The sequence below is a fragment of the Brachyistius frenatus genome, unplaced genomic scaffold (genome assembly GCF_029030835.1).
Source record: "Brachyistius frenatus isolate BFR_SWC_R1_liver_20210118 unplaced genomic scaffold, ASM2903083v1 Contig_19, whole genome shotgun sequence".
NCBI classification, from domain to species: Eukaryota; Metazoa; Chordata; class Actinopteri; family Embiotocidae; genus Brachyistius; species Brachyistius frenatus.
The window spans coordinates 1463528-1491145 of record NW_027210618.1 but is presented as its reverse complement, the minus strand read 5'-3'; the positions used below and the strand labels follow the sequence as shown (position 1 = coordinate 1491145).

The following is a 27618-nucleotide window of genomic DNA, read 5'->3' as shown; positions in this document are numbered from 1 at the left end:
GCAAAAGTACGTTGTGTTCTTGTCCATCTACATACTTGTGCAAAGATGCATGCATGTGATATAGGCTACTGTATGCATATCTTGATATGAGTTGGTGAGTCAGCGTGTGTCTTTGTGAAATTCCTAATTTGAAACACATGCTAATCAAAGCTGGACAGGTTTCTCTCACAAGACCTTCAAATGTCTCACCACATTCCCAACTGAGGGACAAATTTGACAATCTTTCTAGGGAAGGGTTTGCTGGTGTTCGTAATGCTTGTTTGAGCTTTGCGAAGTCTGCCTTTCACCTCAGTGTTTTCCAAGTGTGTTTGTGCACTTTTGGATAGAGGCTAATTGGAATTGAGCGTGGCCCCCAGATGCCTCCAGACCCTAAGCAATCACTCTCACACTTACCACACATTCTCACACGTGCACACACACACACACACACACACACACACACACACACACACACACACACACACACACACACACACACACACACACACACACACACACCTCATCTCACACAGATGTTTTTCCCCCTTCCACAACCCCCTTTCCTCCTTTTTTTTTTCACCCACATCACCTTTTCAAGCCAAACAAAACGGTGGTAAACACAGGGTGCCAGCGGGGAGAGTGGAATGCCTCAGATGCTTACACAGTCTTTGGTCCTCTGTGACAGACAGTCCGCCTTGTGTTTGACAGCTCCTTGGGTCCCGCTGCCTGGTTGCACTGTGGTGGTCCCTGCATGGCCCTTGCAATTTCCCATAAGGGGATAAGGGGGGGATGGGTGTCTGTGGAGAGGAGGTATAGAAGCGATGCTCAGGTCCGGGTTGACAGACCCTAAGCTGAGGCGGGGGAAGGGGATGTGAGAGCTGTAAGGGGAGGGGAACTCTTTGGGAAAGCTTTTGGACTTGCTTCTTAAATGTGTCTTTTTGACAATTCACTGAACTCTAACGCTCTATTTTTGGTTGCTCAACCAACAAGAACCACCACCTGTTTGCCTTTTCATGGGTGTGGAAGCAATTTGCACTCGTGGAGGTTTTATCATATTCTTCTCAGTGCCTTTTATTTTTATTTTTTTCTCTGAATCTATTGGTTGTGCTCCAACAAAATGATCAATGCCTTCAGTTTACAGTGGAGTTGGACAGGAAGAAAAGAAATGGGCTGGGCCATTCCTCAGACCAGGCCTAGATTATGGAAGTTTTTTTTGGCTTGTTTAGTCCATGCCATGCAGCTGTTAACACCTGTCTGTCATTGTACACAGATTCTACACTCCATCATTAGTCCCACAAGTGTGTAAAACACGTGTGCAAACTAGGCCTGGGTAGTAGAAGCAATGGTGCCACATTTTGTGTGTTTAGATGTGGTTGTGTGTATGACTTTGCAGTTTTGCAGGGGTTCACTGAAGGCAATAGCTGCAAGTTGACCGCACTTGTGAATGTTAAAGCAGAATGTGGCCCAATTAGCTATTGTCCAGGAGATGACTTTGATTGATATCCTCGCTGGTTCATTAGTGTAATTATGAAAATGCACTGGAGCGGATCTCACACGGTTATGTTCTCAATTCCCAAAAGTCTTCGAAGCAGGAGGCTCTCGCTTTTTTTAATCTGAAATAGGAGATTGAATATCTTGTAGTGGAATGGAATTGTGCCCAGTTGAAATTATAGAACTTTCTGATTGGAGCTTGGCAGTGATGGAAACAATTTGCACGTCAACTTTATAAACCAAATGAAGTGCAGTGCAAATAAACACACTCAGCATCCTCCCCTACTGGTTACAGGTTTAAAGCCATGCACCTGAGCAGATACACAGCTCAGCAGGAAAAGAGAGTTCCTGATGTCAAGCCAGCAATGAACTTTGTTCCTGTTGTTATCACAACTCTAGAGTTTCTTTATCATGGTGCCACTACTCCCCGTGCCTGTGTGCCCGGACGGCGGGCTACGTACCCAGACAGACGCCGTCTTGTCCTGCATTCTTTCAGTGAACAGGACCCTCCGATATCTTACTCACTGAGAGGGGGATTTGGTTACACACAAAGGGAAATGTGCCTGCCGTGCTTTGCTTATGAAAGCACTGTTAGCACTTCTTGGCAAAAGTTGCTCAGTGGGTACACACTGTTTGATACCAGGCGCCTTACTTTCTATCTCCCACTGGATCTACTGTATGAATGCTCTGTATTATGTAATTTCGTATTTACAATCTAGTGATTATTTATCAAATAATTAACCTGTATTCTCCATTATCTGTGGCGCAGAAAATGGATGTCATTTTTCCTTATTGTAGCTAAACAAATTTTGGGGTTAAATGTCTAACAGCATTGTTTGAATCAGTCTTTTATAACCTGTATGTGAGCCCAATTAAACAATGACTGAAGAAAGAAAAGAGTGTGCAATATTTTGAGAAGCAGTGATACATTTAACACCTTTTATGAGTCTCAAACTACTACGTTGTATTGATGAAATGGAATTTTCTCATCCTCACTGGATAGATTTGGAATCAGTCCAACTAAAGATCTAAAGAAAGGATTAAGAAGGCAAAAGGGAACACCACTCCCAACTGTGCTCAACACAGTCTGTGTTTGTCTTCAGCACTGCAGGAGTTGCAGTCATGGTTTTATAACATGATCTGTGTGTGTTTGTCTGTGTTTTTGTGTTTTCACATGCAGTATTGCAAACACGGGATGTGTGTAAACAAAGAGTTGGACCTGCAACCAGTCCACGGGGAGTGGGGGCCCTGGGGGCCCTACAGTGTTTGCTCCAGGTCCTGTGGTGGAGGAACAAGGAGCACCATGAGAGACTGCAACAAGCCTGAGTAAGAGAGAATCATAGAGTTATGACAATCAAACGCATTATGCAGAGCAAGTGTCTCTATGTCACAGAGAGCAGTCACATTTGAATAAGAGTTGTAAAGAAGCTTAAGTTAGTAACAAGATCGCATGTCAAATAAACTAAGTCTCAACCTGATTGCGATCAACACTCAGGGAAACTTTGGTCAAACAATATTGGTTTGAATTCAGAAAGCAGCAGTCAAACATGAGAAAATGTGATCTCTAAATTAAAATTGTTTGAAGTGCTTCTGTGATCTGCTTGAACTTTAGGCCCAGAAATGGTGGTAAGTTCTGCGTGGGTCGCAGGATGAAGTTCCGCTCCTGCAACACTGAGCCGTGTCCTCGAGGACGGAAAGATTTCCGCGAAGAGCAGTGCTCTCAGTTTGACGGCAAGCACTTCAACATCAACGGTCTACCTCCCACCGTCCGCTGGGTCCCCAAGTACAGTGGCAGTGAGTACGCTCAAGCATGTAATTTGAATGTCTTGTGGGAACCTGTGCAGCAACATCAAAGACGGATACTATTTACATGTAACTATACAATGTAGTTTGAAGCCAATGCTACAGTATATTTGGTGCATTTAACTTAAATACTGCATGTCTCCATTTTGAAATCAGTTTTTGTCTGCACCCACTGTTTGTATGATCACTTGGGCCTGTGTAAATTTCTCATGCAGTCCACATTGTGTGTAGGAGGGATGTGAAAACATACAAAATTGTGATTTTTGTGGGTCTACTGCATTCGAATCTAATGCACCGCAGTTTTAACACATAAAGGATAAAGGAGTGTGCGAGTGTGTGTGTTTTTTTTTGGTCATGTTTTATACCCGCAATAAGAGGGTACCCCTGAGTTTTCCTTCAGTAAACACTAATCAACAGCAACATAAAAGCAGCACACAGCCCTTCTATATGAACCCCCTGGCAGAGTTCCCTCTTCCAGCCGTATCTCAGTCCCCTCCGAGATAGCCCTCCCCCAACAGATTACCATCTGGCAAAGTTACTGCAAGTGATTCATTCATTTAATTGAAGCTACACAAGCAAACAAGCCAAGCCCTGGAGCCAGTGTACTTTCAGATACAAAGTGATTTTTCCCAAACAATGGATAATAAATTGTCAGTTCTAGCAGTTCCTGAAGTTTAAATTATTATTTTTTTTAAATACATTTAAGCTAAAAAAAAATGTGTGAAGTGTTATGTTCATCAGCACAGACAAAATATCTCTTGCTTTTTCATCCTATTATTGATCTAGTTTTTTTTATTTCTGTATTCTTATTACCTTAATGAGCGAGTCCAACTTTTTTTTTTGTTTGTTTTCTTTTTCCTGGCAGTATTAATGAAGGATCGCTGTAAGCTCTTTTGCCGGGTTGCTGGGACTATGGCGTACTATCAGCTGAAGGACCGCGTCATTGACGGCACACCATGTGGGCCAGACACTTACGACATCTGTGTTCAAGGCCTCTGCAGGGTACATCTGCATGTTTCCTCTTCCTCTGTTATAAATCTGTGCATGCACGCAACAAAACGTGTACTCAGCATTGTCAGCCATAACTTATTCTCATGATGTAGTGTATGAAAGTGCCAGATATGTACATTCGTCTCACAGCTACATTTAGGCCGTTGCATAAAAACACATTGTCAGCCTATACATATTTTTTGTGAAGTGTTTGTATCAGAACCATCTTCGTTTCCCAAATCCATGGTGTCCAAATTGTTGACTAATGTGTACTTCAAATCACTCAAACGGATCTTTTTAAGCATTGAGTGTCATATCACATCACTCTAAATCACAAATTTCTGTCTTCTCTTCATCTGCACGTCTTCAGCAAGCTGGCTGTGACCATGTACTTAACTCGAAGGCCAGGAATGACAAGTGCGGAGTGTGTGGCGGGGACAACTCGTCATGTAAAACTCTGGCCGGGACCTTCAACGACGCTCAGTATGGTAAGTCCTGCCGCTCAGATCGCATGTCCCGTCCAGTAATAGCTGACTGTTCTCACAAAAAGTGTCACTATTAAACACAGTACGTCAGCAGCTTCTGCAGTTGAGTTTTGATAAATGTGATGCACAGTAAACTTCGACCAGCTAAGAAAGACCTCCAGTTCTTGCTACAACGCTGACGCACCATATGCTCATATTAGGTACCGATGTCACGTCTGGTTATGTTTAAACACATTAAGCTTGATTTTTTGTTTTGTTTTTTAGCAACAATACAAATTTGGAAACATTTTGAAAACCAGTCTATTCTACAGCTTTAGAAATTGATTAACTCGGCGATCTCGCCCTGTCAGGTCTCTCGATAGCAAATACAAAACTGACATCATCCCTTTGAACTGTCTTGCTTAATGCAGCACTTCAGCACGGGCCAACTCCTGATTGCATCCAATCCTTTTAAGTCTGGGCAGCGACAGCAGAAGCATTAGCATAAAAAGCCCTGGGTGTGGCCCCCGTCATGTTTCCCCTGTATTAGTTTGGCACTGAGCTTCAGCATCTCTATCTATCTGCTTTTCTCTCTGCTCTGTTTTGGCTGTTGGGGGGCACAGAGTTTGAGGACTGTATTGAACCAAAGCAGGCACTGACCTCGGCCCTGGAAATCTGGCTTAACCTTAAGAAAGAGAAAACAAGTGGGAGTGCAGCCCAGGCAGGATATCCTTCTGCTCCTGGGTCTGGGCCTGCCTTTCTGTCATTCACCCTTTTGTTCTTTTTTTGTTTGGTGTCTCTTTATTTCTTTTCTTTTTTTCTGTCTTTCTCTTAACTACAGTTTTCGTTACCTTTTGGTTTCTAGGTTCTTCAATTTAAAGCAATAAAATGCCAACAGGAGAAGAAGTTTGAGCACTTTTCAGAATAAAAAAAATATAAATCAAATGACTTTAATTTGCAAGCTATTAATACTACATCATCATTTTCTTGCTCGTGGCAGAGAGAGGCATGTTTGAGGTAAACCCTAGTTGTTCCCTGAGTGCAGCATGGTTGTTGTTTTTTTCCCTCCTGGTGGTGTGTTTACTGTTCATTCCTGGGTCACCCTGTGGTGGTGGAGGATTGTGTGTGTGGTCAGTTGCAAAGCTGGGGGATCCCAGAGGGCTCTAATGGTTTGTGGATACCATGTTGCCTCAGAGGCGGACCGTGTTGGCGGTTTCTAAAGTTGATACACCCTTGCGTTTTTATGAGCTTATCCTCTCTCCAGTGGTTAGAGAGGGAATTTTACATAACGCTGAAAAACAATGAAGTCCGGGGACAGCTGTATGAAGGTTTGGTTTTTAATAGCGACTGAATATGCAAAGTAGTGTTTTCATACTGTCTTTTATGAATGAAAAGATTGAGAAAAATTCCTCTTGATGCGACTCGATCAAAGACAAAGGCAGACAACTGTAATACTAACAGGCTGTTAGTGTGTGTGTGTGTGTGTGTGTGTGTGTGTGTGTGTGTGTGTGTGTGTGTGTGTGTGTGTGTGTGTGTGTGTGTGTGTGTGTGTGTGTGTGTGTGTGTGTGTGTGTGTGTGTGTGTGTGTGTGCGCGCGCGTGCATGAAAAGATCTATGAGGCTGATGAAAGGAAGATCCCATCAACCCACACCTTTCCTTTTATTCCATTCAGTCAAAGCTGAAATGTCATGATGAAGGAAATTAGTAAATGTTTACTGTGTCCAACTGTACTTACCAGATATCATTAATCAACACTACAGTCTCTACTGAGACTTCCAGAGAACCCAAAAGTACAAAATGAGTTTTGAACCAAACAATATATATCTATATTCCTTATTTTTATTCAATAAAACCAAAAACAAGCCAAACTGATTAAATGTTGAATGCTGATCATGATGATTTCAGTAGGTCACAAAAGAATATTTAGATCTAATACATCTAATTGATTGTGCGAGATTCATAAATGTGATCTTTTTTCCTTTAAATGCTTCCATTGTCTTTATATTTTGTTTATTACATTCCTCCTGCTCAGCGCTAAGTTTTCAAACCTAATTTTTTGCTGTCACCTCTTGGCTGTCAGGGTCTCTCTCTCTCTCGCTCTCTCTCTCTCTCTCTCTCTCTCTCTCTCTCTCTCTCTCTCTCTCTCTCTCTCATGCTCCCTCGTTTTTTGTGTTAGTTTATCATTGGACAACAGGCCCGGTGCAGTAATTACAGGCCAAAGGTAGGTCCAGGGAATAATTACATACCATTTCACGGTCAGGCCTCTGAGACTAAAACAAGGCCTCTTGCAGGTTATTTGAGATGACTAGACCTTTTTTTTTTTTTTAATATATATTTTTCCAAGTGTGACATTTAAATCCCCCAGTGGTTGGAACCGGACTTCCCTGACTGGGTTTGTGGTGTAGCATAATGAAGCTATTATGAAAATCAAGGTGGGACCTTTTCACTGCTGTTGCTGCTGTTATTATTTCCCTCTGACACTCTGCATGCTCTCTGTCTCACTCCCTTGCTGTGTCTGTCTCTTTGTGTTTTCTCCTCCTTCAGGTTACAACACAGTGGTGCGGATCCCAGCTGGAGCCACTAACATTGATATCAAACAGGTCAGCTACTCTGGAAAGCCAGAAGATGACAACTACCTCGGTGAGTGTGCTTCGTGTATGTCAGTACAAGAATGTGGTTTTAAGCAATACTATTCAAGTTTCAGGATTTCTCTGGGAGAATCAATCTTCAGTGGGAGCAGTCCAACCTAATAAGATGCATAAATTACAGCCCTTCAGTTCTCATCCCATAGGTCAATGCCATTATTCCTATCATTACCATAAAGCACCAAGACCTGGTGACCCGGAGCTGTAGAGGCGGGTGTCAATAAATGAGGGTACTGAGACATGGGCCAAACTGTTGTTAAACTGTTTTCATAAATGAAAAGGAAACCGTTATTTGTACTGAGTATATATGAAGGAAACGTGAGGGGCGTTGGTCGATCTGGGTTGGTTGAGAAAGCAAATGGAGTGTCAGCCACTGAGAAAGATAAATGAGGCAGCAATAAGTGCTAATTAGAGGCATGTGGAGCCCAGGCTGCATGAAAGTAGATATAGGGGCGTAGGGTTAGATGGACCTACCTTTGGCTCAGCGAGTGTGTGGAGACAGACAGAAACAAAAAAAACCCTGAGAAAAGTAGTTTTGCCTGCATTGTGAGGGTGGGCGCCCATTTTCAGATGGTTCAAGTCGGGTTCAAGATGTTTTAAGTCAAATTGTCAGGAAACACATCTGGCAGAGCCTCATTGCCACACCGCTGTGAGAAGGTCGACCCCCACTGTTCCTGAGTGCCACAACTGCACTTTGGAATCTGTATTAAATATGGTTGATATTTGCAATGCCCTGCCAGCTTTGTCACTCCAGCCAGTACAGTATGTAGAGATTTTTGGAGAAGATCAGGACACTCGTGACATGAAAAGAAGACTGTACCTTTGAAGTTGCGGCTCCTTGTGTTTGAAGGCAGTTGGATACTATAGACACCTTTAGAAAGCTGTTTAAGGCCCTCCTGAAGTGTAATATAAAAGGTACTGCATAAATATATAATTGCATGTACTTACTTTAAATAAATAGAATAGAAATACAAATAAACTTGTGTCTGTTTCATGGAAAAGGTTTCATAAAGAGGAAACCTTGAGCTCACCTGTGCTCTGTCATGCATGCACACAAGCTATTCAGTTCACAGTAAAATTAATAGTGAGGATAAATCAATACTAAAAGCAAACATGAAAACAAAACAATGTAAATGCAGTCTTAGCACTTTGTCATGAGCACGGCGATCTTCTCAAGAACAGCCTCTCAAAGTAATCAAATTTCAGAGGTGTCTGTCATCAGTACTCTCAGTGTCCTCTGAAGCTATTAATTAATATTTAATTCACTAAATAAACATGATTGGTTTCTTACTTCCTCTTCACATGTAGGCTATCATTCTCTCTCTTTTTTACTCTTTTAGAACAACTTTTGTAACAGAAGATTTAATCTTTTTACGTTAAGTTTTATGTTCATTCGTTAAGGTGTACATGTTTTTTTTGGAAAATATGCTTCTTTTGGTCTGCAGTAGGCATAAGAAAAACTATGTTCATATAAGTTCTCTGTGTTGATGACTTTACATTACAGGCATTGTCTTCGTTTTCCATTTCTGAAGAGTGTCACTGATGACAACCAGATTCTGTAGATCATTGCTAGTTGTGATTGACTAGCTGGCATCGAACAATGTGTAGATATAAGTGTAAACAAAGTTCTATTGAGAGACTTAATCATTGTTTCAGTATGCACTCTCAGATTGTAATTGCCTGCATGTTTCTTGGAATCATGATGCTGGAGGTAGAGAAAGAGCTTGTAGACATTCATCATGGATTTATGTTTATGCATTTGTTTGTATTTGCTGTCAGTGGAGCTCTTCTGCTTACATTGGAGTGTCAGTCACTGAGGAGAGTCACGCAGTCGAACTTTACTTAGTGCTACCAGTGTTTCAACATACAGTACCTCCCCTGCAACAATAGCTTTGCAGAACAATAGGTTGGCAACTCAAAGACTGTTTACTTAACATATGGGCAGAAATGATAAATGCCATTTTCTATGCATTCTTAATCCCTCAAATCACAAGAGACAAACTCATTTAGGAACCAAGCATTCCTTCACTTAAGACAAATTCTTTCTTTTGTGGTAAAAATTGTTGTTTATATCTGTATGTTTCCTGTTCCAGCTTTATCTGATAGCCAATCCAATTCCCTCCTAAATGGGAACTTTGTGGTGGCCATGTTCAAAAGGGAAATCACCTTCAAGGGAACCGTCATTGAGTACAGCGGCTCAGACACAAAAGTTGAGCGCATCAACTGCACTGAGCGAATTGAGGAGGAGCTCATTCTACAGGTATTAAGAATACATTTGTTTGCCTTTTAATTAATGTATGTTATGTTTACTTTATGAGTCCTTCTGTATGTTCTTCATTCATCTCTGTATGCTTTTCTGCAAAGAATAGCTTCTCAACACACTGATCTTAATCCCTGTGCCTCAAGGGATGTGTTCAAACTAATACATAGGTCAGTCCTTTGACCCTGCTGTCTTTCCCACCATTGTTTGCACAGGTCTTGTGCGTTGGAAACCTCTACAACCCAGATGTGCGTTACTCCTTCAACATACCCATTGAGGAACACAGGGAGCAGTTTGTGTGGGATCCCTCGGGCTCCTGGCTCGAGTGCAGCCGCATCTGTCAGGGTAAGATCTCAGCTTGGCTTCCAAGTCTCCGCACATCTAAAATGTGATAATTTGTCTTTGGCTTTAGTGAATCTTAAAAAAAAAAAACTTTACAATTGCACAAAATTGAGAGCTTTTCTGCAATTGTGATGATTCATAAATACTATTTTATATACTTTTTGGCTAATTTTTATTTAACAAATTGCCATTTTTCTCCTTGTAAGAAAAAGGTTTATTGAGTCGTGTGGCCAAACTTCACAGCCACTGCTAATATAAAGTATAAAAATGGATCACCAAAAACCTGTAAAAGTGTGAAATTTAAAGGACCGACAATGCATCTTACAGCTCTTTTAACACAGACATGAATCGGGTGTCAGTGCACATTACGATCAGCTTTTCTCTCACATCAATTTGCACACATCTCCGGATTTAAAACCTTCCTCACTCATCCTCTCTTTCCATAAATCTACCTCCTGGCAAGCCCGATAGGACCCAGGCCAATGAAATCGCCCGACACCTTCACCTTAGTCTGGTCTTTAAGCCCCGTAAATTTCCCTCCTGGAAGTGAGCTACTCAGACTCCCAGTGGGTCAGAGTGCACAGTAAAGAAATGTGTTTGTGGAGTCTGAGACCAACATGGACCCCTGAGGCTGTCTGATGAAGGATTTAATGTCAGAAAGCTGGTCAGACTCGTTAGAGGTGAAGGAATATGATATTTTGACAAGTGAAGTGTCTACCAGATGTCGTCTGATTTTAAACTTGCTTTCCTCCGTGTGTGTGTGTGTGTGTGTGTGTGTGTGTGTGTGTGTGTGTGTGTGTGTGTGTGTGTGTGTGTGTGTGTGTGTGTGTGTGTGTGTGTGTGTGTGTGTGTGTGTGTGTGTGTGTGTGTGTGCAGGTGAGCGAAGACGAAAGGTGGTGTGTGTGCGTAAGAGCGATCACCTGGAGGTATCGGACCAACGCTGTGAACATTTACCTCGTCCTGTTGCTGTTACTGAGCCCTGCAACACTGACTGTGAAGTTAGGTGCGCATCAATTTACACACATAAAATAAAATCCTACAGCGCACACACACACAACCAGACGTTTTTCAACATCTCCTATCTCACAGGTGGCATGTTGCTGGAAAGAGCGAGTGCTCAGCTAAATGTGGCCCGGGTTACCGCAGCCTGGATGTTCAGTGCATGAAATACAACGTGATGAAGAGACAGAGTGAGAGGATGGAGGCGAGCACCTGTGGAGACATCGCTAAACCTCAGACCAGAGAGCCCTGCCATGGGGACTGTCTGCTCAAGAGCTGGCAGTACAGCGCCTGGTCACAGGTACAGTCATTATATATACCAGGCAAACAGACTGAATGCAAAATGAAAGACCCTAATTCCAATTCAGGGACATGTGTTTTTCAAGCCTACATTGTGCTCTGGTTAATGGTCATGATGCAAAATACAAAACAATAAAAGGAAAAAGAAATTAAACACAGGTTGCTCTTGCCGTCAAAAACAGATGTTTTGAACAGACTGAAATTGTTTGAAATGGTTTACATGAACTGAACATTTGAGCCAACAACAACAAAAGCAAAATGCATGAAAACACCTTTGTGTATTCCTCTTGTATACAGTGCTCAAAGACATGTGGACGTGGGAGCCGCAGCAGAGAGTCGTACTGTATGAACAATCTGGGCCGGCAGCTGGTGGACAGGGAATGCAATGAATACCAGAGGGTGGTTACTGAAACCTGCAATGACCAGCCGTGTCCGAAGTGGACTGTCAGTGAGTGGAGTGAGGTGGGCCTCGACACACACCTGGACATGCAGATATGGATACATACAGACACACCTATACATGCTGCAAGAACGTCTGAATAATAGTGTTTCAATCCCAAAAAGGAGACAACAAAGTCAACAAACTTCATCGAATGAAAGTAGCTTTCAGCACACGCAAATGTTTATAGAAACTAACAATGAAGTCATGTGTGTATTTACAGTATACTGTAATCTAATATATGGGTCGGACCACATTGCCAAAAAATATAATAAAGTTATGGTGCATGCAACTAGCCAAGCCGTCCATAAATCCTGCAATAAATCAATAATTTATTTATTTAGTTTTACGCGACAGTGTCAGAGAGGTAGGAATGTTTTACAATAGTAACTTTAGAGGCTTTTGTCGACGCTCACTGACATAACTGTGGGAGGACAATCAGGGTGGTCATGTGGGTGTCCCGTCTACTATTTTGGAAGAGTGGAATGTCTGATTGAGGACTGCATCATAAAGAAACTCACAGACTTTCACAATTTTCTCTCCTTTACCATAATCCCACATCCCACTACACCCTTCTCCCCCCACCAGTGCCTGGTGACCTGTGGGAAAGGGATGAGGCACCGACAAGTGTCCTGCAGAACGGGAGCCGGGGATGAAAAGCTGAGCGAGCACTTCTGTGACCCGTCCAATAAACCCCCTTCCGTGGGGAGCTGCGAGCTACCCGAGTGTGCGACTTGGCAGGTCGGCGTCTGGGGAGCGGTGAGTCCTGACGACACACACACACACACACACACACACACACACACACACACACACACACACACACACACACACACACACACACACACACACACACACACACACACACACACACACACACACAGGTGAAAGGCTGGATTCCATTGGGGCCAACTGCGTCACTTTTCAGCTGGGATGCAGCTATCAGAGCTGATCGCAGCCAAATGTCGACAATGCTTGTGTTTCTACTATATGTGCAGCAGCACGTTTCAGAAGCATCCCATGAGTGACTCTCCACTCCGTTCTATTAAAATTATGCATCAAGTCCGTTTTTGACAGAAAGCACATTAAGCCGCTCAGAACAGGTCAGCCACAGAAACATCACAAAGCATTTGGTCGGGCTTCAAAAACATCCTGTGCATACTCCCGATCATATATTACACGACATATTAATTATGAGGATGACTGTGATTTTAACAACTAAAAGACATCTTTGTTCTGTGTCGATTGTAACTGGACTTAACTCCATTAACTTTGTCTGTTGGCTACAGCACAACAAAGCAGAAATAACAACAATAAACATAATTTAAAAGACAATAAACGATCCATTCAAGTAGGCTCCTTACCCAAACTCGAAGCAAAAAAATCAGCTCGTCAACAACATCGGGCAGGCAAAACACTCCAGCAGTGAAACACTCCCAGAGGGATATGAAGCTGTGTGAAGGATGGAACAAATCAGCAACACAGACGTGACCTCATTGACCTGAAACCGGTGAAGTACAGGCGTAATACATCAACACACTGGAACGAGGTGACTTGATGTAGCATCTGACTGTAAATGGGTTTCATTTAGGGATGGGCCAGACAGATGAAATCAACTATCAGGATAGTTTTGGCCAAAATGAAAAAACCAAATCGATATTGCAATAATATTGTAGGGATGACTATTGGTGCTTTCACAAAAACTATTTATGATATATAATCATCAGCAGTATGGATATGATGACTAAGTGGGTAAAGGCAAATAAATAAAACACTGAGAACAGTCTAGTAAGTTCAGAAAATTACATGACTTTACTGTAATGCAGCCTTTAAAACCAGGAAAGGACCACATTTATGCCATTTAATGTTATTCTGATATCCAAAATCTCAGATTTTTCCAACACTAGATTCGTGTGTGGCTGTCTTGGACTTTTACTTGTCTGTTACTATGTGTGTGTTTGTGTGTGTGTGGTCAAAAAGTAAGAATGTGGTGTGTAGGAGAGAGGCAGTGTAGACTTCTAGTTTGTGTGTGTGTGTGTGTGTGTGTGTGTGTGTGTGTGTGTGTGTGTGTGTGTGTGTGTGTGTGTGTGTGTGTGTGTGTGTGTGTGTGTGTGTGTGTGTGTGTGTGTGTGTGTGTGTGTGTGTGTGTGTTTGTATATGTAACCTGATATACCGGCATGTTACGGAGAAGTGTGCTCTCTGTGACTCCAGCTGCCATTTCCTCTATAGTACTTTCACTTTGCCCTAACATCCTGTTACACTAAACCCGAGCCACAGTGCACGCGCACACACACACACACACACACACACACACACACACACACACACACACACACACACACACACACACACACACACACACACACACACACACACACACACACACACACACACACACACACACACACAGATGCACACAACTTCCTTGGCATTCAAATTTCATTTCCAACTATTTCTGGATCAGTTTAGCACTGTCGGGGTAGAGCACAAACTGAAACATGTATGAATGGAAGTCTTTGGCTATTCATAGCATATTTTAAACATCTAGAATTAATGCCCTCCCACACGTGTTTGTATGAAGTCAGATAGTGGTATTTACAGAGCTGGAATATATCGGCTTATTATTGCCTGTGCAATTAGAATTTGCTGCTCAAATAAACCGATCCTATGGCACTTCCTCTGCTCTCGTGTTGTACCTAATCATGATTGGATGGCCTCATATGTGGGGTAAGAATTGGGTAAAGGGTTGAGTTGAGACTGTGGGTATGTATCTGAACGAACATGTCTGTGTGTGTGCTTGTCAAGGCCTTAACCAGGCTCTGCTGAGCTGGACCTTGACTGAGGCCCTGTCTGAGATATCAACCTTGACATACTTAGATAGAGTTTGAGATAGCTTGCAGTTGACTGAGCATCCCTCTCTTTGTGTGTGTGTGTGTGTGTGTGTGTGTGTGTGTGTGTGTGTGTGTGTGTGTGTGTGTGTGTGTGTGTGTGTGTGTGTGTGTGTGTGTGTGTGTGTGTGTGTGTGTGTGTGTGTGTGTGTGTGTGTGTGTAATTTTGTCTTTTCAGTGTGCGGTGACCTGTGGCCATGGCTACCAGATGAGAGCTGTGAGGTGTGTGTCGGGGAACTATGGCGACACAGTAGATGACAGAGAGTGCAATGCTGCAGCGAGGCCCAGAGACAGTCAGGTAAAAAAACTAAAAAGAAAACTCATAATAACTGCTCACACAACCCAGATTGCTCAAATAACCTAAAGTTCAAGGCTTGCCCTTATTTGTACCAGAATCAGTATTTCACTCTTAGGATACAAAGACATAAAATTCGTCACGAAGGACTGACAGCATTAAATACTGCATACAGTATTGAATGCAGATGTCATATGCATCATTTGAGGTCAGGAAACAATCATAAAAAGACTGAATATAGGCTCATTAAAATTGGTTTCAGAATATTTTAACCAAAATGCCTGTATATTTTACAACCAGTGTATGATTTTGTATTGATTTGTCCCTCATGTTGCAATAAGTGGAGACCTCTTGAAAAGTTCAAACATGTATCCCATAATATTAAAGAACTGCTGATCATTCCTGATGACCTTAACATGGTGGAGGGGTTTGAGTGGCTCAGTGATCCTGGGAGCTATGTTGTCCGGGGCATCAGCCCCTGGTAGGGTCTCCCAAGGCAAACTGGTCTCAGGTGAGAGCCCAGACAAAGAGCGGCTCACAAAGACCCCGATGAACAGCAGCCCACGGACTGAAGCCACCTCGCCCGGATCAGGGAAACTGGGGCACCCTCCCGGAACCAGACCCAGGAGGGGAGCTCGCCGGCGAGCGTCTGGTGGCCGGGCCTTCGCCCATGGGGCCCGGTCGGGCTCAGCCCGAAGAAACAACATGGAGCAGCTACCCTGCGGGTGGAGCATCGGGTTCGGGTGCATTGCATACCGGGCGGCAGGCCGGGCCGGGGGCCCGGGCGAACCGATCGCCGGCAGCATAGACTAGCTCTGGGGACGTGGAACGTTACTTCGCTAGCGGGGAAAGAGCCGGAGCTGGTGCAGGAGGTGGGGCGGTACCAGCTAGATATGGTTGGGATCACCTCCATGCACAGCACTAGGTGGTGGTTCCCATTTTCAAAAAGGGGGACCGGAGAGTGTGCTCCAACTATCGGGGTATCACACTACTCAGCCTCCCGGGTAAAGCTTATGCCAGAGTGCTGGAAAGGAGGCTCCGACCGTTTGTCGAACCTCAGATTCAAGAGGAGCAGTGTGGATTCCGTCCTCGTCGTGGAACAGTGGACCAGCTCTTTACCCTCGCAAGACTACTGGAGGGGGCCTGGGAGTTTGCCCATCCAGTCTACATGTGTTTTGTGAACTTGGAGAAGGCAATAAGTCAGACTCGTTTCCGGTGGGTGTTGGCCTCCGCCAGGGCTGTCCTTTGTCACCGATCCTGTTCGTGACCTTCACGGACAGGATATCTAGGCGCAGCCGGGGGGAGGAGCACGTCGGGTTTGGGGGTCTCCAGATCTCATCTCTGCTGTTTGCAGACAATGTGGTCCTGCTGGCTTCTTCGGACCGCAACCTCCAGCACTCACTGGGGCAGTTTGCAGCCGAGTGTGAAGCGGCGGGGATGAGGGTTAGCACCTCCAAATCTGAGGCCATGGTTCTCTGCCGGAAACCAGTGGATTGCTCCCTCCAGGTGGGGATGGAGTGCCTGCCTCAAGCGAAGGAGTTTAACTATCTCGGGGTCTTGTTCATGAGTGAGGGGAGGACGGAGCGGGAGATCGACCGCCGGATTGGTGCGGCTGCAGCAGTAAAACAGCCGCTGCACCAGACCGTGTTGGTGAAAAGGGAGCTGAGCCGGAAGGCGAAGCTCTCAGTTTACCGGGCGATCTACGTTCCGACTCTCACCTATGATCACGAGCTCTGGGTTGTGACCGAAAGAACGAGGTTGCGGCTACAAGCGGCCGAAATGAGTTTCCTCCGTAGGGTGGCCGGGCTCAGTCTTAGGGATAGGGTAAGGAGTTCGGATATCAGGAGGGAACTTGGAGTTGAGGCGCTACTCCTTCGTTTCGAAAGGAGTCAGCTGAGGTGTTTCGGGCATCTGATTAGGATGCCTCCTGGGCGCTTCCCTCTGGAGGTTTTCCGGGCACGCCCAACTGGCAGGAGACCCCGGGGAAGACCCAGGACACAGTGGAGGGATTATATCTCCCGGCTGGCCTGGGAACACCTCGGCTGGAAAATGTTGCGGGGGAGAGGGAAGTCTGGGTTAGCTTGCTTGGCCTGCTGCCACCGCGACCCGACCCCAGATAAGCAGAAGATGATGGATGGATGATCATTCCTGTAAATTCTGCAGCTAGCAGGCCAGATTTAGAACAGTGATGAGTTTAAGCCAACTCAAAGCAGCATTAAATACTCATTTGCCTCTGAGTGGAGCAGAACAAGCTGTAAACACAGCATCTGTCTGTTATCACCTTAGCAAACATTTTTTTAATTTTAACATCCAGCACACATGAAGCAAGATTAGCATGCATTCGGAATCATGTTTCCATCCAGAGCTACCGGCTACTTTCTTGTTTGCTCTGGTTTGGTCTCCACTCGCTCCCACGGGGAATAATCAGGCACTGAAGTGGCTAACTGCTCCACTACATTTACCAGCGACTTGCCAAAGTTGCTCGTAGCCTTGTGGTGCTGGTTAGGTAACACAGGTCAGGTCTTTGTTTTTATTTGCTCTTTGCTTTTCTTGTTGTTTTGCAGTCACTTCCTGTTTTATTTTGTAGTCACTCATCTGTCATGTGAACTTCCTATATACACCTGTACCTCGTTATAGACTATCAGCACATCTAGTTTATTTAGACCAGCCTTTCCCCCTTCAGTTCCTGGTTCATATATGTCTTTTCCCTGTGAGTACTTCGCTGTAGATTCTTGTATATGACTGTTATTGGCTTTCTGCCGGCGCCTTGGGTTTTCATTTGTTTGTTACCTACAGTCTGTGAGTACATCTCACCTTTTTGTTTCAGTCCCCTGTGTTTGGGTCCTCCTTTTTGTTAAATTGTTACAACATGGGTGTGCAGTGTTTTTTATTGAATTCTTTTACAGTGAAAACAGCTGTCTGCAGTGACTGGACAGGAAGTAAGGGAGAGTAGTGAAACTAATCCAGACTGGGCAGTTATGGGTTTTAAGGCCAAAACAATATGCTGAAATAGAGCTGAGGGGAACTCATACATTTTTAGTATAGAAAATTGATAAATGTAGCTTTAAATGTTATTGGTTCGAGCTTGAACACATCAATAGTAAGTAAAGTGAGCCTATAAATGGGGAGCCAGACCAAATAGTGATTCTTATTACAAACCACGAAACCAAATCACTAAAACTGAACTTTATTCAGCAACTATATGGCTCATAATAAAATACTTTATAGTTTATCTCTCATAATCTGATACCTCGAGATAATTTCGGTCATGTTAACATTTTAGCTTAGCATAGCTCTTTACAATCACCTATTAATTGGTTAAAAGCAGTTCCGCTCACCTTCAAAATATATTATTCACCCTTTCATTATGTTCTTTAATTAAGTGTCATTGAAATACGAATTTTACTGAAACAAAAATGTCAAGATGGCTGTGAATATCATCAGCCTCAGTAACTTCTCTGCTTTGGTTGGACCCAAAGTCAGTGTCAAGGTGGACACAGACCATAATGCTGCAGCCCACTTTACCTGAGTGGTTTAAGTGGAGTGCTTAAAGATCCCCTCCAAACATGTTTGAATAATTTGTTTTTTTCTTTTTATTGATGGACTGTTGTCTAAACTAGTTGATGTCATAAATCCTGCTCATAGAGACACTCCTCAAACTTAGGTTTAAGGTGAGCATAAACAATTTTTCAACACAAGAATTTGGGGACAGTGTTCTCGTGTCAATCTCAGGACATGCACCATTCTGCACAGCGAAGGTCAAAACATCCAAGAGAAGTGACATTGACAAAAAGACAGTTTTGAGTGGAGAGGGCCTTTCAAGGGTTCTTAGACGCTAATGGACAGTGGAGGCAAAGAGCACTGACCTGATGACCTTTACGTGCCCAAATAGGAGATCTGTGTCAGATGCAGGGATCTTGATATGGACAGACATTGCAGTTTGGGGGTCTACAAGCTTGGAAAGAAATGATCAAGGAGATTTTTCAAGCTGTCTTTTCTTGGGCACATTACAGGATACTGTGTTTACATGTTTGTTTTTGCAGGACTGTGAGATGCCAGCATGTCCATGGGCTTCTCCGGTACAAAGCACACCTCGCCCTGACAACTCAGCGCAGCTCCTGACTCAGTGGAGATACGGCTCCTGGACTGCAGTAAGAAAACAAATAGGGTTCATTGGGTCTGTCAGAGCACATTATAATATGTTGAATAGACAAAAGCAATGTTTTTTTAATTAAATGACAAACAAATCGTTGTACTGTGCTGCTCACTATTGTGTGTGTGTGTGTGTGTGTGTGTGTGTGTGTGTGTGTGTGTGTGTGTGTGTGTGTGTGTGTGTGTGTGTGTGTGTGTGTGTGTGTGTGTGTGTGTGTGTGTGTGTGTGTGTGGTTTGAGGGAAAGTGATCTGCTGAATTCTGCAATCACACTTTGAAAAAGAATGAAAATAAGAGTATTGATGGAGCTATTTGTGTATGTGTGGGTTTAATAGAAAGAAACCACACTCTAATAGTGATGAATCTCCTGTATGTGTGTTTACAAATATATATATATATATATTCCTTCAGATAGTACATACTGTACATGACTATAATATTCTTTTGCATTGTCTCTTTTACCCTCCTGCTGCGTCTACACACACACACACACGCACACATATGTAGAAACACGCAGGCTCCAGTGTCTAGGCTGAGAGGCCCCTCCGTCTCTCTGATACTTTGCATTGTTATTCGTGGCAAATGAAAACCAGATTCCATCTAAACACGAGTCTACGGTTTCTAAGATTGAACCCCATCTGTCAGTCTGAAAGTCGGTGTGAGCTCACATGTCAAAGACGTGTGTGTGTGTGTGTGTGTGTGTGTGTGTGTGTGTGTGTGTGTGTGTGTGTGTGTGTGTGTGTGTGTGTGTGTGTGTGTGTGTGTGTGTGTGTGTGTGTGTGTGTAAGACCAGTGCCAGTGTGGTCTTACACACACACACACACACACACACACACACACACACACACACACACACACACACACACACACACACACACACACACACACACACACCCCACATGCACACATAAACATGCATACATTCCCAAAGCAGCGGAACTGCCATGCTCTTCTAGGTGTCATTGATATGAGAGGGATATTAACGTGCCTGTTTGAGCTGGAGCCATTTGATTGCATTAGGTATTCATCCCTTCTGATGTGTTTACTATAATGTCGTCTTCAGATGGCAGGAATACATCTATGTAGTTAAAGTGGGTGAAAGTCGAACAGGACTCCAGGAAATGCAGACAATGTCAAAATGCATTTATTTGTGGCAGCAGATGAAAAAGCCATGATATATTGTTTTCATGAAAAAATGTTGGCTGATCTTTTACCACCTAAGAAAAGAAAGTCTCAGAAATGTCTATTATTTCTTAAAATATGAACACGGTGCCAGGAAGTGTTACAGAACTCCTCTACAACAAATAAAAGGTTGTGTAGTCTATAGAAACTTGCTATCACCAAACAAAGTTTAACCCAAGTCAGGTCTAGCAAAAAAAAAATTTGAAAAATAAAAGACAGATAAAGGCCATGTACCTTGAAGTTACCTTGATAATTTAAAGCAAATGTATTATAGCTGAGATTAAAAAAATAAAAATAAAAAAAATAAATAAAAAAGTATTTAATCATCCGAAAACAATATAAGTTTCTTAAACTTTTTTTTTTTTTTTTTACTGGGGATCCATAGATATATTATTTCGACTATTATATATAGTATGCTCCCATTATCATTTGGGGCTCAATTGGCATTATTTTATGTTAGCAGAGAAAACCAATACATTTCGAGGGCATTTTCTCAACTGTCACTGAGTCGGAATGAGTATAATTGAGTCATCCCTTTAAAAACCACATGAAGGCTTTTTTTGTATTATTCCACATGTGACAATTTTTAATCTTGGCCCTGCTTGTATCTGCATCTCCTCCAGTGCTCGGTGACCTGTGGCAAGGGGAAGCGGGCACGTTACGTCAGCTGCAGAGACGCCCAGGGAGGAGTGGCTGACGAATCGTACTGCGCCCACCTGCCCCGTCCCCCGGAGTTCTCCGCCTGCTTCAGCCCCTGTGGCCAATGGCACGCCGGAGAGTGGTCTCTTGTGAGTAAAACATCCAACTGTATCCAATCAATACAGATGTTTTCCACCCCGGTGACTTGCAGTAATCACTTTGAAACAATGTTAACGTCACACTGAAACAAAATGGGCATATGGTACTGCTGTAGTCATGAACAATTGAGACTTGATTTTTGAATTTCATCCAAAACTGTTGATGATGTTACCGAAAGTGGTGCGGTGGGGCCAGAGGTGATTTACAGCGATGATGTGACATTTTAATCACAGGCCCTTAAATTCAAAAGCCCAAATAAAATTTCTATACTGAGTTTTATTACATTTACGTCATATTAAGTTGATTTCTACTCCTGTTGTATTCAATCACAGACTCATGGGGCTTCACATCATGAAGCAATACATGGAAACAATCAGAGAAAACAACACTCCCTAAACTCGTGGCTGATTTAGAACCTGGAAAACCTCCTTCAAACATCTCACTAGAGAAATAAATGGAAGAAAATCTTGGGAAAGGAGTCGTAGTGAAATAGGTCAAGCAAGGTCAGGCAGGAATGCAAAGTAAAAGGTGAACTAAATGTCAAGACATGGTGAGGTTTAAAGTGTATAGAATCAAATGGTTTTGCACCTTAACATGTTTTAGTCACATGATCACATCACATGTTTCTCACAACAATGCCGGACATGTTGTTGAATCTGTACTTTAAATGAGATTATATTTTTAACTGGATATATCCAGGTTAGAGATTTACGTAGTTTGCTTGTGAAATCGACAGTGCCCCTCTTCCACCTCTGTTTATAAAACTTTGGTTGTCTCTCCCCTGCCTCAGTGTTCAGTGACATGTGGCGTAGGAAGAACCACCAGACAGGTAGTCTGCTCTAACTACCACCAGCAGGTGGACCAGGTGTTCTGTGACCCGGATGAGAGGCCTGTGACGGAGCAGGAGTGTACCACTGCCCCCTGCTCTTCTGTCTACCACCGTCAGCGCATCAACGACCAGCCCTACGGATATCCTCAGGACCCGGGACGTCACCCTGGCCACAGCAGCTGGAATGTGCCCTCAGCAGACAACCAGTGGAGGACGGGACCCTGGGGCGCAGTATGTTCAGCATATACAGCGTGTTTGAAGAAATAGCAGTGACCAGAAATATTTTATCTTTGGGTTCAATTATTTCCATCAGAATATAATGATGTCATCGTCTTGCCATGTGAAGGAAACCAGTTAAAATCTTCTCAGAGCCTGATTAACACTTTTTATTGGCAGACAAAAAAAAAAAAATCTAACTTTTGTGTGTGTATGGCCAGCATACAGGCCATACATGTATAACATGTTGTTGAGGAGGCCTGTGTGTGTCTGTCTGTAAACACATTCTTGTGAAGACATTAACTTGGAGGGTTAAAAAGCAGATGTTTTCATTTCCCAGGGCAGAAGGCCACACATGGTTACAGATATTACAAACAGCGCCAAGGGACAGATTGTAAGGTACACTGAAGACTGCACAGTGTATACACACTATACGTTGTGTTAGTGTATATACTGACATTCAGCACTCTATAGCTGTGTATTCAAGAAAAAATATAGGTTACCATGAGGTAGAGCCTGAATTCTTTGGCTGATATCAGTTGGGGATGAACAAATCAAAATGGCTTAGGGCAGCTGAGGCTCTTAATGTTCTTAACCTTGAATCGGGTTGGCTTAAAGGTCACAAAGCCTCCAGCAGAGCCTCAGATTTCACCAGATCTGACTGAACGACCACAATGTGAGCAAAGAAATCAATTTTGCTAATGCAGCAGGAAGCTGCAGAGATGGGGAGAACAGCAGGTTGTGGTGAACAGCAGGTGGGATGAATGAGCGCTACCTCAGTTATAAAGTGCGCTGATCAGGTTGGACCGACTGAAGTTGTGAATGACTGAACAGAAAAGAGTTTGTCGTGAGAGGTGCCTTCCTGATTTACCGCAAAGTTTGGTAGTTTCACGTCTGCCTGAGGTATGAAGATTGGTGCAGGTGGGGCTGTGTTTCCTGTATGTATTCACACAGTGCTATTTCTCAAAGGACTTCATTTCACATGAAATGGCCCGTTTATTTCCAGCCCAATTTTATTTTAAACTCGCATGCAAAGAGCTACTTTTGACTTTTTGTGTTTTTGTGTTGTGTTAACATCTCATAGGAAGCACTTTTGTTAGGGTTATGGAGGATTCTTACTAGGAATGTCGTCCATATCCACTTTTAGAATACGTGAGGCTTTTTATTTTTAGTTGATCTAATCCACCCCGAGTTAAAAGAGAAATTCTTCTCCCTGCTAGCAGATAATTGACAAAATTCATACATTTTAAAATAAAGTGCCCAACTAATGTCGACAATGAAACCATTTTTCTTTGATATTTTATAGATTAATTTAATGCTGTTGTTTTTTTAAGGAGATTCATGTTTTGTTCCTGAAAATTAAAGCAGTATTCATCCCTGCACAGTGTTCAGTCCCACATTACCGGAAACACTAAACACGAAAAACATTCAGATCGACTTTGTGCTGTCATCCCTCACACATAGAAAGCACTGAATGTACTCACTTCCTTTGACACTGGGGATGTGTCAGTTTAATTGGATGCAGAGTGTTCCTACTGCTCTGGTCAAGGTTGTGCTGTTCAGCATATAAAATTGTCCTTCATGGGTTATTTTTTCAGGCAATATAACTTTGAACATCACAGCTGGGATTGGTTGTGGTTAGACTCACGTAAACTCTGCATAAGACTGGTTATTGTGTTGCGGATGGAGGTTTTCTTTTTTTTACGTGTTTGTTTGTTTGCACTTCCTCTTGTTGTGATTTCTAAATGGGGGAACTGCCATATTTTAAAGTTTCTATTATAAAATCAACCTGCAGTACAGTATAAAACACAAGTAGATAGGTGCTTACATACCAGTCTACAAGTCCTCTCTGAAGCTTGGCCTCCAGGGGTGAATGGGACTTTCTTCAGGTGTCATCAAGTGACTTAAGTAGGGTAATTTGGTCTTGTAATAAATCTGTTTCCTGTTTACACTTACTTTATACTTTACCAAAAGATGAATTAAATAAATTGATATTCAGTGCAACTCAAATATATCTAAATAGCTTGAATGATCTTGTAAACACAACCACATACTGCGTGTGCTCTCCAGTGCTCCAGTACGTGTGCAGGAGGCTTCCAGAGGCGAGTGGTGGTCTGTCAGGATGCTGATGGCCGCAGCAACAGCTACTGTGATGAGAGGGTCAAACCCGCCGAGTCTAAGAGCTGCGACTCTGGGCCCTGTCCGCTGTGGAACTACGGTGTCTGGGGAGAGGTGAGGATATTGTGTTTCATCCTTATCATCTGCTATGTCTTCTGTATGTCTGTCTCTCTCATATCACGTGTGATACATTAACAAGCTGGCAGTCACGGCTCTGGAGGTCAAAGCACACAGATCATGTAAAGCCAGTGCTTATTTAGTTTAGACACTAAAGGGCAGGAAAAGCATCCTCAACATATCTGTTTGTTGTTCCTCTCAGTGTACCCAGACCTGCGGTGGAGGAAGGAGGACTCGTTTAGTGGTATGTCAAAGGCCCAATGGACAGAGGCTCAACGACTACAACTGTGACATCCTGGACAAGCCGCCCGACATGGAGCAGTGCAACCTGCAGCCCTGCCCGGGTTCTGCCTCCTGGCACCGCCGACCATGGAAGCCGGTACGATAGTACTAACTTGTTTTCCTTCAACCCTTGTCCTTCTCACTAAGGGTGTGTCACTGTAAGGTGTGTGCTAAAATGCCTTCAGACCTGTGTACTGAGTGTGCTTTCATGCCTAAAACTGTAGGAAGCTATGGAGTAAGTGCGGGGGATTGAGTGCCACTGTTGACCAGCCAGCTCCAGCCCACCCAGATGGGCACGGCAGTGGCGTGGTGCTGATTAGAATAAAAAAAAGGAAAAACAAAAAGCTATACAAAAACAATGCTGCTCCACTAAAGGGATCATTACAAACACATGGACCCCATTTTGAGCTAAGGCTCTAAATTAAAACCTATAAATCAGGACAGTGTTGTCCAACAACGCCATATATTTGTAGAGGCATAACTCTCGAAAATATTTATTTCATATGTGAGGCGTGAAGTAAATGTTCTTTGTTGTTATTGCTGTCTTCACCCTGTATCCAAAGTACACAAGTGTATATTTGTGTATAAGAGTTAATATTATGACCTTTATTGAACAGCAACAAATGACTGTCAGCATATTTTGTATATGTATCTTTGTACAGTATGACTTAATTTTTCAACTAGTTCATTTTCGTTACTGAATATTTAATATTTTGCTGGTGCTCTTGGTCCGACCTCTCGTATCTCTCTGTGAGTAAATACGGTTTGTACAGAGGAAAATAATTTCAGAACATGTTTCATTCTTATTTTTGATAATATGTTTTTACTTACGTTGAAATGCAACATGAAACGGCTTCATCTCCGTTAGGTTAAACTATCTGAAAAATAGCTACACTGTCACAGATGAAAATGAAACTATGCAACAAAAGATAAAAAGAAATCTTAAAAACACTACTCTAAAACTCATTGAAAATAAGTGCTTTGAAATGAAAAATCATTCAAAAGGGAAGGTTTTTCTTAAAATATTATTTTAATGTTTAAATATTGATATTGTCTGGTATATGATGTTGTCCCTATGGCATAGGAAAAGGATTAGATGCATACATTTCCAATGCCACTCTAACATGGTTCTTGCTTAATATACAGCCAAGCTATTGTTAATGTGATGATTCACAAATACAATGGCCAAAATCAAAATGAGTCATCTTGTGTTGATCAAAATGGTGGGCACTTTCGACGTGTCATATCTGGGATAAAGAGTCAGGATTTTTAACCCGTTGTTCTGCAAACAACAACAAAAATAGCAACTTTAAAATGCAACTTTTCATGATATTGTGATACTTTGCCTCTCATTATGATAAGGTGCTATTGACTTTGACATTATATAATGGTGGCTTATCGGTGTTGTGAAGATAGTTTTATCATATGTCCAGGCTTAGAATGAATTTATTTATTTTCTTAATGGTAGGTCGCATCAGTGCAGCTTATTTAACATAAACATTTCAGTGCAGTTAATCGACAATGCTAATAAGTTCATTTTTTAGTGTTTGTCGTTCCAGAAAACAAACCGAAGCACACAGATACCTCCTCTTTATAAAGTTATCCGCAGTTGTTGCTGTTTCTTTTTCTTCCTCTGGCCAGGTTTTTTTCTTTTATTTCTGAAGGATTTTTTTTTTTCACATGAAACTTATTTATTTGTTTACAATAGATTAGTAATTGTTGCAGCTTTAATATTTTGTTCCAGCTTCGACTGATGTAACACTTTACTTGAATTATTTGTCATTTTACACACGTAACCTGAACCTTTATGGTTTGAGCCTTTAGTTTTCGCGGTCATGTGACCTTACCAGGGGTGCAACCTCCACAATACTACACTGAGGGCAACTTAGTGCCAACACAAATCAGTGAGCAGCTGTGGCAGTGTGAAATTGAAAAAGCAGCAATTGCTTATTAATCCCATAGTGTCCCATTATCTGCAATCAGGTAAGAGAAAATAACAAATCCTTTGCGTCAGGAAATGAGGAGCAGCTTTTAGCTTAACAAAATGTAAGCTGCCCTTATATTTGTGTTATAACCTTAAAGAGCAAATAAATACCAGTTGTAACTAGCTGGTACCCTTCATCTTGCTGCAGTGAGGTAGTGAGGTACTGCAAGGCATGTCTGTACACAGTGAATGTGTGTTACCCAGAAAAGGCCATGAAATACTGTTTATCAGTCTGGTCTTAAGTTCAGTTTAACTGTGACAACTTAGTAACTTTTCCAGGTAAACCCAGGACTTTTGCCATATACAGTCTGAGTATGTGTTGGACTGTGAGTCAGACAGTTGGACACCGTGCAGTGGTTTAAGTTGCTTTGCGGATTCAGGCTCGTACAAATAATGAATGACCAGTTTTAAAATGTGACATGTAAGCACTCTGAATTAGGGCAACATCAAATGACACATATATCAGGTGAAGTGTTGCAGTTGGGTCTGTGTTTATGTCGGTATCCTCCCCAGTGAGGACATCCACAGTCTCCCTCTTTGTGTTTTTGGCTTCCCTTTGTGTGTGTGAAGACTTCCACTACAACCAAGACTCCTCAACCATGGCAGTTTCACTCCCACTCCCTCTATTTTTCCCGCCTGACCCTGTGGTGCAAAGTTGCACAAACCCAACAGGGCAACTCCGCTTTATTTTTGCATACTTTGGTTTCGTTGTTGTTTTTGCTATTTATTTCATTCACATGCAAAAATACAGAAATATGTTAAATTAGCTTTTTCCAACTGTAAAGACTATTAAAGAAAAATAACTGTGAAATTTGTGTTGTTTCTCGATGCGATATTTTACTGACAAACAAAATACAGGACTATATTTTTAACAACTAAGTAACGGAAGTTTATAAACATACATAGAGCCCACAAATGCCTCATCAGAAACAGCGTTACAAGACGGAAAAAAACAAAATAAGACACAACACACTGCAAAATGATAAAACTTGAAATACATAGTTTATTACTTTGATAACCGATTTTGTTTCTGAGCTACAAGAGTT

General features: G+C 42.6%; 1 protein-coding gene across 1 annotated transcript in view; it reads left to right on the top strand.

Annotated features, from left to right (window-relative positions):
• LOC138619062 (A disintegrin and metalloproteinase with thrombospondin motifs 20) overlaps positions 1 to 27618 on the top strand; it is an 82656-nt gene that overhangs the window by 34057 nt on the left and 20981 nt on the right. Inside the window, exons 12-28 of the mRNA XM_069695273.1 lie at positions 2651 to 2796; positions 3083 to 3264; positions 4139 to 4275; positions 4634 to 4751; positions 7272 to 7367; positions 9466 to 9632; positions 9848 to 9977; positions 10851 to 10977; positions 11064 to 11274; positions 11571 to 11735; positions 12301 to 12471; positions 14779 to 14898; positions 18939 to 19046; positions 20852 to 21016; positions 21817 to 22086; positions 24142 to 24303; positions 24509 to 24685. Coding sequence (XP_069551374.1) covers positions 2651 to 2796; positions 3083 to 3264; positions 4139 to 4275; positions 4634 to 4751; positions 7272 to 7367; positions 9466 to 9632; positions 9848 to 9977; positions 10851 to 10977; positions 11064 to 11274; positions 11571 to 11735; positions 12301 to 12471; positions 14779 to 14898; positions 18939 to 19046; positions 20852 to 21016; positions 21817 to 22086; positions 24142 to 24303; positions 24509 to 24685 — 2652 coding nt within the window. The remainder of the gene's footprint in view (positions 1 to 2650; positions 2797 to 3082; positions 3265 to 4138; positions 4276 to 4633; positions 4752 to 7271; positions 7368 to 9465; positions 9633 to 9847; positions 9978 to 10850; positions 10978 to 11063; positions 11275 to 11570; positions 11736 to 12300; positions 12472 to 14778; positions 14899 to 18938; positions 19047 to 20851; positions 21017 to 21816; positions 22087 to 24141; positions 24304 to 24508; positions 24686 to 27618) is intronic.